This window comes from Punica granatum, chromosome 8 (assembly GCF_007655135.1).
Source record: "Punica granatum isolate Tunisia-2019 chromosome 8, ASM765513v2, whole genome shotgun sequence".
NCBI lineage: Eukaryota > Viridiplantae > Streptophyta > Magnoliopsida > Myrtales > Lythraceae > Punica > Punica granatum.
This window is the reverse complement of record NC_045134.1, coordinates 12,261,933-12,272,858: the sequence shown is the minus strand read 5'-3', so window position 1 is coordinate 12,272,858 and position 10,926 is coordinate 12,261,933. Positions and strand designations below refer to the sequence as shown.

The window sequence follows — 10,926 nt, the reverse complement described above, 5'->3', positions numbered from 1 at the left end:
CAATTATTTCGTCAGATTGTAATGGTAACAGCTAATGTGGAGCCAACGGTGCTACGTGGCACAACATGATTGGACGAGTAGACCCCGCAGGTTTTTATTTAACTAAAAAACAATTACAAAAATTTAAAAAATTAGAAGAAAAGAAAGGAGATTCAACTTGATAAGAGGAAAGAGGGAGGGGGCCGATAGTGGTGGCTACGCCGATGGTTAGCATTTCCCAATTGGGGTCGTTGGTAGCAGTAAGACCCCAATTATGTGGGTAATGACCGTAATAGGGGCACCTACCACCGGAATCGAAAGAGTCTCGAAATTGGATGAGTTTTCATTTCGACTGTGGGGAACCTGATTATGTCCCTCGCAATCTGCAATTCCCTCCTTTCTTTATTTTTTTTAAAAAAAAATCTTCTTTTTAATTTTTAAAAATTTTTAGAATGATTTTTTAATTAAATAAAAATATGTGAGACTCACACATCTAATCATGTTGTACCACGAAGCGCCATTAACTGTTATCATTATATTTGAAGAATAATTGACACTGTACTAGAATAACAACTAAACCTGAAAGTCATGCATTTCTGTACTATTTTTGAAAGATCGTGCTATATTTAGGAAAAAAGGCAAAAGTCGTGCATTTCTGCACTACTCTTAAAATGTCGTGCTATATTTAGGAAAAATTCAAAGGTCGTGCATTTCTGTGCAACTTTATAAATATCGTGCTATATTTATGAAAAAGTGCAAATGTCTTGTTTTCGTAAGTAATTAACCCTATATATTTTGCCCATAGTATTTATAGTCCTTCATATTTTCATTTCATAATTTTTGCCTACAGTACTATTCCATTGTTCTTGAATCTTCTCGCCACATGTACCAATCACATTCTGCTACGTCACCCATCATTGACACGTCACCAACTCCGCCACATATCATCAACATCTCATCCATGTCAATGCCACATCACCACTATTAAAACGAAGAAGAGTAAAATACAGTTTGTCTTTATTGATAAAGTGATCTCTATCTTTGAAAATTTACACTGTACCATCTGACTATTTAAAAAGAAGCAAAATACACCTTTTTATTTTTTGCTACAATTAATTTGTTGTTAACTTATTAATTTCATATTTTAAAATATAATTTTAGAAATTAAAAACTTCGAAATATCAAGTCGGACATCGTTCCACTCCTAGACCTTTCAGCACCCTCCTCCCCACTGCGTGTACGTGCAGATATTGGGCTCCCACAGTTCAAAGATCCACTACTTGCAATTGCTCTCTCTCTCTCTCTCTCTCTCTCTCTCTCTCTCTCTCTCTCTCTTCTTTGCTCTTAAAAGAACTGATTTATCCAAATTACATGTACTCTACTCGTTGTTCACCTGTGCGTTACACAGAGTCTTTTTTATACACCTCTTTGTAAGTTCTTATTATAATTATTAGATGTTGAAACTTTATTTTTAAAAAGTAATTTCGATTAGTAGTTGTAATTTTCAGAAATTATTAAAACTTCTTTGATTTTGATTAGTTATGCCATGACTTCGAAATTTCTTGGAGGCCAATTTCTCTAAGCAGCTAGCAGAGTTTATGGTTCTCTTGTAACTGTAAGTTTTCTAATAGATATTTTGTCCTATCTTCTTGCTTGCATCATGATGAGATGAAATTAGTTACCACTGACCTGAGAGAAGTTCCATCTTGCCCTTGGGAACTTAGATCTTCAAGGAGTGCTTAGTCTTACAGAGTATTTTAAAGCTATTACACTCACATAACTAATCGCTTTGTTGTTCTCATCAGTATATTTTATTTGTTTCTTTTTTTTTTCAAGAGAATGTGTAATTTCAAAGTTAAAAAGTACCATAAAGTTGGAAAATAGAATAGAACTAATGAAATCAATTTGCTAACAATTTCCTAAGTCAGGATCTTGGTCATATTTGTGTTACCTTCCTGCTATTAGGGCATTTTGTATTCTAATACTCATCCCTCTGGAAGTGCTTATGCATGCACCCAAAATATTGGGTTGCGCCTTTTTAAAGAAGCACAATATCATTGTCGGAGGGAAGAAATGGCCACTAACAACTCAAGGAGGAAAGTATCTGACTACATTGCATAAGTAACCTTTGGAATCGGAGTTTGCCCCTTCTTTCTTGGAGAACCTGTCCTGTGTTCCGACTACATTGCATAAGTATCTCCTGACTTTTAGAAAGCTGAAGGTTTGTAGTTAGACCACTTAATGAATTATTTGGACCTAACTCAAGATCAAATTAGTTTGCATCAGTCTCAGAATCTTATGATTTCTTTGAAGGCCTTTGATAAAATAATAGATAGCTGGACTCATTTCCATTTTGCTGTTATTTTTTTAAAAAATATTTTTACCTACGTCATCAGGATAGACCCAAGACTTCCTTTTGTGCAAGAGATCAATGTCTTTATATTAGGATCCATGAATGCCGTTACCGACAGTTTGTTTTATTTTGTTACAACCTAGCTACAACAACAAGGCACGTGCAACGCATGTGTTATTACACTAGGATATAATAAATAGTTGGGGGTATTTTATTATTTTAGCTTCTGTTACGCGTGGAGAATTAGAATTACATGAAGCGGATGGAGCATGAAAATAATCATCATCTATTACAAATCTGAAACTAACAACAGACAATCGCGATTATCGTTACGAATGAAAATAGAGGAATCACATAATTGCTTGTAAATAACAATATCTGTAACCAAATCGAGATGACTAGGAAGGAACAAAAAGTGCCCTGAGTCGTGCTATATGGTGGATTACTATTGGCCTCGTGAGTCAGGGCACAGCGTCTCCACAGTCTCATCCATATTAAGTAAAAGTGTAAAACTAGACGATGTTAGCTGGCGAAATGCGAGGGCTAACTAATAATAGTAGTGTTATAACGAAGTGATCATTATAACTCAACAGTAATTTTTGTACAGAAATGCTGATGAGTAAAGATAATAGAATACTTAGTCGTTCGTCGATGTGTGTACTGCACTTTTCAATGCCATCAGTCCCATTAATGTTGCTTCCCTCTCTAATCCCATTAATATTTCTGTAATCCTCTTCTCTATATGTTTTCTAACTCGATCCCAGATTAGGAAATCGAACAGAAAAGTGAACGTGGATAAAATGGACTTTTATATATTTTCAAGGTATCTTTTCGCATTACGTAACTGACATGAACTGAAAGTGTAAAAATTTTAATGGCAAATTTTTGGGTTTCCATAATGAAATCAGTTAAAGAGGTGGAGATGGATGATGATACGATCTACACGTGCATTATTACGTAAAATATCAGATTCCTGCTTGTTATGTGTGTCTCTTGTATATTGACTATGTTTTTGCAAGTCAAAATAAGGATACATGTTGTCCTTGTGTCGTGTTTGTGCTGTTGGAGTCATGTCAAGAGTCCGTCGAAGGTGCGTTCGTCATATGTGATTGTACTATGAAATGGTTGGACGGTAATAATCCAACTCGTGTGACATGTGCCCTAGATTCCGATTTCTATGTTGACGCCGTCATCTAATAAAGTCAAATTCCTACACATTCTATGTCTCCTCGTACATCTTGAGAGAAGAAGATAAGTATAAATTTACTCAAGCCTCATCGAAGTAAAAAATAAATTCAAGTTGAATAGCCAAGTAAAAACCGGAAATCGATAAAGTTAAATTCAAGTTCGAAGGTAAGTCATCTTGAACCCTTGGTCAATGATGAGAGACGTGCAGGCCATCACTAAATATATATATATATATATATATATTTTTCATTTGCTTCCGTTACTATATATTATAGAGTGAAAATGCTCTGTGCCCCAAATATGGGGTGAATTGGATTTGTTCCCCGATCTTTAAGATTTTTTAGAGTACCCTTCGATCTCATTCGAAAATAAGCAAGGTGATTTATCGGTCAAATTTCGGTTACAATTCCAGCCAAAAGATAAATTGTTAATTTATAGTATGTCCATGAGTTTCTATTATAATCGAAAAAAAGATAAATTGTTAATGTGATTGATTTGTCTGCATATTATGTGAGCGAGCCCAGTGATTATTTATTTATTTATTTATTAAATTCTGGAGACATACTTCTTTGCTTGAGCAATTTGGCGTGAGTTGGTTAATATTGTTTAATTGAGCCCAGCCGTATTGCCAAACCTGGCCCATTAATGTTCTTTTCCTTACGGTCCCAGTTTGAGGGGATCTTGTCCTGGTATCTTTCTTCGACAAAACATGAGCATCATCGGCCTATCGTCCAGAGGTTAATCTCCATTAGCGCGACATCTTGATCCTAGCGGCAAAATGTGTATGGTTCTAGTGGTTTTTTAACCGTATGTTGTAGGTAAAATTTTTCTACTAGCAGAACAGTTTGTCAACTGCACCATATGTCGTAATTGATTAAGAATATTTTTATATTGTGAAAAATATTGAAGTTGTTTCTTCGCTGAGGAAAACTCTATCATGGTGATTAAAATCTGAAATTTCTGGGAATCCGAGTTTTGCCTTCTATTAAGACACCACTAATGACAGTCTATTTGCACCATATAGCCGAACAAAATTATAAGACTGCAATTATCTCTAACCAACTGCAATATATTGATCCAAATGTCCTATTATATGTTCTAAGTTATTAGTGAAGCTTTGGCGAGTTTGGTAAACTGAAGAATTTTAAAATATAAAATACAAGGAGCATGGAGATATAGAGAAGGATAAACGTGGTTGGCCATAAGTTCAGAACTACAGAAGCAAACACGACTTTATTAATAGACAACTTAAGGAATCATATATAGAGACTCCCCTATTTATAAAAACAATAAGCCAATAAGATGGGATTAATAGAATGACCTTAAAAACACTTAAAACAAATCTAACAAATATATTCAATGATGGCTACCCAATAACCCAAGTGATATTTTTATTCTGCAAGTCATATATTTTCAACATACGCTCCAGCCTTTTTCCAAGCTATATCAAGTCGAGTCTTGTTGCTTCTTCTGGTCGGCCCTTTCGAGGTCCATCTCGATGATCGAGCCATCCTCTACAGCCTTCTTGGACTTCATACCTTTTTCGCGGTAGATGGCATACAAGACCAGCTGCACCATCCCAAGCAAGCACCCAAGCCCATTAGGTACCTGCAACATTCAATGGAATCCATCACACTCCTATCTGAAATCAGCATAATGTTGATTTTTTGAAATCAAAATTCCTGCCAAATCAAATCTTAATGTGGTATAATTTATTGCCACCTATCCAATGACCTCAGTAGTAAGGCTTCCCATGTGTAAACACTGCATTGTAAATCCCTACCTGAGACGGATCCTCCATGAAAAGTATCTATGCCAAACTAGTAAGATAATGTTTAAAATATCTCTCTGTGTCACTACCTGAACTTCGAAATATTTTTAAGTTCACTTTTGGTGCACGAGTCGACCACATGTCTTAGTTACTGGTACTTCCTGAAATCATATCTCATGATAAAGTATCTCGCGTACTGCCATGGCCCACATGATAATGGGCTGATCGAGCATTTCCTCGTACTTCATGATGCTGTATCATTACATTCATCATCGCTTATATTATAATCTGCACACGTTGGAAGTTCAGTTGATGGAGAAGAGAGTTTCGACTTACGAAAACAAAAGGGTCAGCTCCGATGAAGCCATAGATGAACCATGAAGTACCGGACATGAATACGAAAAGTGACAGGCAAAATGGCATGTATTCCACGCTCTTGGTCTTTATCACCAGTCTCTGCACAAAATTGTCACCGAATAATTAAGTAACCTTAAGTCCCGACTGAACAATTGTCATGTCACCGATAACTTGTAAGAAATTGTACGAAAAGAATGTTCCATTACACACATATATATCTAATGAATGGAAAAGACCAGTTTGTTAATTAGTAGTGATGCCACAACATTGTTCCACTCACTCGTCACCAATAAATATTAGTACTGCCTATGGAGTTAATGCACTCTTAGCTCATGTGTGATTCACTTTTCTGGCACAATCCCTTATAGAAATATTATAAAAGTTTGTCTCGAGGCATCGGATCTGCCTTGATTTGGAAATAAGAGATTATGCATTCTAAAATCATGTTTTGGTTAATCTTATCGGTCCGTAAAAGTGACTTTCTCTAATCAATCAAAAGAGGGCATAACGCAAACCAACATGGGTTGGTTCAAGTGATTTGCTCCACTTAAGTAATATCTCGAATTCGAGTTCTCGTGAATACAGAAAATCTACGATGGGAGAGCTTTACCCTTAGTAGTCGACCTGACTCGACTAGATTAGTCGGGGTCTAATTGGGCTTCCAAATATCAGGGTTCACACCAAAAAAAGAGAGTATAGCGCAGTGGCGCATATCCTCTTATGATACCCCAGAGGTTCCAGATTCAATACTCAGTGGAACTACCCGTACCCTTATATTAGCTATTAGGATTTCTATTTCATTGTACTAGGCTCGCAGATATCCTTTAATTTGTAACTAAAAAAAAAGTGACTTTCTTCGATATCTTAAAACATGCTTATTTTTATTTTTAAATTAGTACTTGCATTTCAATATTTTATTTCAATTCTTCTACATTAGAAACAACACTCTCAAACCAAGTGTAATCCCGTTGACCTCATTTGTAATGGGAAAAATATGTATATAATAAAGGGCAAATTACAAAAAAAAATCCAAATTTTGTAAAAAGTCTCAGTTTTGTCCTAAATTTTGTTTTGTAACAAAAAACCATAAATTTTCTAAAATGTCTAAAAAATGACCTCCGTTATAACTTCCATTAATTTTTGCTGCTGATTGTGGGTCCCTTTAACAGTCCATGTAGGTCACACGTAGGCAAAAATTGACGAAAGTTATAACGGATGTCATTTTTGAGATATTTTAGAAAACTTATGCTTTTCTCTGTTACAAAACAAAATTTATGACAAAATTGAGACATTTTACAAACTTGAATTTTTTTTTGTAATTTACCCTATAATAAATTAACCGGTGAGGACGTGCGCCACTGCGCTACACCCTCTTTTTTAACCCCACTTAAATTATATCGAAGTTCATGTGTGCTTTTGTTGATTCTGCTAGTTGCTCATAGGCCTTAGCATGTGCAAGCCAACTTGGTCAAAGTCAAACCGCGCTTGATATATATCACCTCATGACTTACTTTTCCTTTAGCTAAGATTTCATGGTTATGTGCACGTTGTATGTATATATATATATATATGTATGCATGTATTTATGTTGCAATAAGAAGAGAGATGAGAGTATCAGGAGAGGCTTACCATGACAGATAAAGGTGAAGCATACATGATGGTGCAAACTATGGCAGCAGCAAGACCACAAAGGAGCTTCCTGCATTTCGCAGGCACGGCGAAGACAGACACTAGGGCAACAGATGTGATTACAGATAGTACAAACGCGAGGAGGCCCAAAATCCTTGCCTTCTCCTTCTTGGGTGCATATATGATGAAGACCAACACATATATAAACTCGAGCATTGCGCCGGTCCCATTGACTGTGCTTATCAGAACATTATTTTTTGTTACTAATGGGAGACCATACCTGCAGGGAGAGTACAATACACCAATGAGATCGAGTTTATTACAAGTATTTAAGAAGGCCGAGTTTTCCCTCGTGCATGTGAGTTTATTAATGCACTTTTATTTTTTATTACAAAAAAGGCTCATGATCCTAGAAAATAGATTGCTAAACAAAGAGGCATGATAGTTCACAGCTAGAATCAGACCTGGAACCTTTTGGGGTCACTGGGCGAGAGTGTGTATCACTGCACTACACTCCTCTCATTAAATAGTGTGTTTATTAATGCACTTTTAGATGGCCACAAAAAGGTTCAATCATTGATCAGACGTAATATTATAAAGGGCAACATGGACTTCTGTAAGTTGGTAAAGGGATGCCAAGAGGACCGTCATTGTCGACGATTACCAAGTGTAGAGGAGGCAGTTGAGCACGGTCATTGCGTATGGCATACATGAGAACTGCTCCACGCTCTTGCTCTTGATGATCCTCTTGGCTGTGGCCCTACAAAAATATTACAATATCCATGCGCGTCGATGGAATGTTCATAGTTAGATTGACATAGAGGAAAAACCAGTTAAAGAAGAAAAAGAATACTCTCTTTCTGTTGTTTTCTCAATAGGCACTCTCTTTCTGATGTTATTTGTATAATAGTCAAGACATAAATTTACTATACAAGTAAGTTTAACACTGAAGATCAAACTTAATTTGTGTCACTAGAGAGTGTACTCACGATGGAGCCAAGAACAAGAACATAGACGTAAGGTTCCCTGTGATCACAAGCAGAGGATATGTTAAGACCGTTCTAGAGCTGATAATCAGAACAACATAATACATACGTTGCGGGCAAGAGAAGTGGAGATATATATGTTTTCAAGGAAGACGAATATAAGGATAGAGGACACACCACAAACACCCATCAAGAAATGCATAGTAGTCATTTCGTCTTCGATCTTCTATCAAATTAATCACTCGAAGAAGAAAGGGAGCTTTATAAAATATTGAAGCAGCAACGAGAGTTGATGAGAAGAGCAAGCTATAAGCAACGAGCTTATATAGGACTGTCGATAGTGAGAAAGCACAAATGTACGGTGGCCAACACTTTTCCAATTTGGGAGGGAGACTCTTAGACTAGGGCATATATTATATCACAAGTGGGGAAACAAAAGACCCTTCAGTGTGAATGTTTTTATTTAGACTAATAGATGTTATATAAGTGAAAGATGAAATTCTGTATAAAGGCACTCGTTCTCGTTATGAAATTAAGAGATTTTTATATTTGACACTCATATGTGTAGTTTTCATACTCTTCTAACTCTCCTTCTTCTATAAAATTCGTACTAAATTAACAGACTTCTAGTTCACCAAATAATAATAATAATAACGGGCATTCCTTGTGGTGGGGAAAAAATGTCACGACGGAGGCATAAGTATTCAAAATTCTCGTGTGCTACCAGGTCTATCACTCAAGAAAATATTTTATGCATCCACAAGAACAATGCTAATGAGTTATTTATCTATTTATTAAGGGTTCTAATACGAGATCTATGAATGTAGTCCAAAATCCACGGCAAAGAAGAAATTTTAAATTGGCATCGCCCCATGGAAGTCCATAAAATTGAATGTAAATATCACTGTACTAAAATCCCTTCATCGTGCGAAATTTTATTGTCAGATGATAAAATGATAGCAAGACGAAGTCGGCAATTTCCCCGGTAGTTCTTCGCTCAATGTGGCATTCACCAGCTTTACTAAAAATACCTTAGTCCGTATCCTTCATTTGCGCCGTTCTTTATCTAGTCAGATGGTAGGAGACCCTATTAAGGTTAATTTTGTAATCATAACTTTTATATTAATTAAAAATGATTAAATAAACTACAAATTTTTAGTGGCCCTCAAAGCGTGCAAGCGCTAGGAATGAATTTTTCTGAGGTCCGGTCCATTGAAATTCGTCTAAGACTGAAAATCAAATGGTTTTGCATTCGGTATCCCGTATCCGCGAATAAGACTTCATATACCCTTGTCTTTTCCTTTTCTTTTTAATTAAAATAAATGTCCATAGTTCTACTACAATAAAATAAAAATCTTAATAACTAATAAAGTTGACATGAGTAGTATTACAATAAGTATCGAACATGAAACGTCTTTATTATCAAAAGAAGGTGTGCGCCTCTGAACTACACTGTGTTTGACAAAATTGTAGAAGACATTACTCTTACAATTATGAGAGATCGAATATTAAAAGTTTTTCCCTCCCAAAAAATATACTTTTCAGAACTCGAACATATGTTCTTCTATCTATGGAGGTTGAAGCTATTTATCAAATACTATACTATCTGGACAATCATTGAACCTATAAAGCGATCATGGAATGAACATGAGAATTTCTCGGAGTTGATCCAAATGCTTAAATGTAATCAAATGAATGCCGTTGAAAGTTGCTGTCTCACGTCGAAAAATAAAAAGAAGATTATGAGATATAAAATATTTGGATTTATCATCTTATTAATCAAACCTTGCCCAATCACTTGTAGGCCTTGTGAAAATCTAAATATGATATCAAAGTAACCATGAAGTGTAGTTCAGTTTGTAACACGCTAATGTTCCAAGTATTAGGATAGGGGTTCAAGTCTCTTTGGAGATTTGGGAGCAAATAGGGGGTAGGCCTCCCTATTTGTTGTCTATCGATGATAGTTTTTTGACTATAGACTTGTGGATGGGTGTTATTCCTCTAATACCTCATTGGAGTCGCTGTGACAAGACTAGGTCCTCAGGTCTTGGTATAACTATGGCTCAAATTAGATATTCCGCGACGAGATTCGAGCCCATGTAGTTATGCCCTATAGTGATTCCCCCGACCCCTTTTATTCATAAAAAATATATTATATCAAAGTGAGTTACATGTCTATGGATTCACACTATGCTAGGTCCAATGTCTATATGACTAGGGCAGCCAAAGTACATCTTTGTTGATTCGAGTGCGGAACTCAATGTCTATACTGTCCAGTGTAGAAGATGGAAGCTTGGCTGAGAGTTAGTTCTTTAGGGTGGGTTTTCATGTCCATGTTGAGTATATAAGATGTTTAATTATTTTCGAAATGGACAGGAGCCTAGTGAGTTGCATGGCTAGTGAAAATTTAACAAATACCATGAAGAAAATTTACTATCACCAACCAATATAGATTGGTTCAAGTGGTTCGAAACTTATTTTTTTTAAGTAAAATCTCGAGTTCAAATCTTATGATGGAAAAAATCCATACTATGAGAATTTTACCCCTTTATTGGACCAAACTGACTTGAACTTGATTAATCGGGGTCCATTGACTTTCATATGCCAGGATACATGCCCAAAAAAATTGACCATAACCTAAAAAGTCATAATTTCAACTAGCT

General features: G+C 35.9%; 1 protein-coding gene across 1 annotated transcript; it reads right to left on the bottom strand.

The window, feature by feature from the left end:
* Window positions 1–4,776: 4,776 nt before the first annotated feature.
* On the bottom strand, window positions 4,777–8,529 carry LOC116189273 (bidirectional sugar transporter SWEET1-like). The gene is made up of 6 exons (XM_031518865.1): window positions 8,441–8,529; window positions 8,267–8,303; window positions 7,942–8,037; window positions 7,278–7,557; window positions 5,628–5,747; window positions 4,777–5,128 (listed from the first exon to the last, which is right to left on the bottom strand). Exons 1-6 carry the CDS (start codon window positions 8,472–8,474, stop codon window positions 4,967–4,969), a joined length of 729 nt encoding a protein of 242 aa, XP_031374725.1. The 5' UTR covers window positions 8,475–8,529; the 3' UTR covers window positions 4,777–4,966.
* Window positions 8,530–10,926: the final 2,397 nt, after the last annotated feature.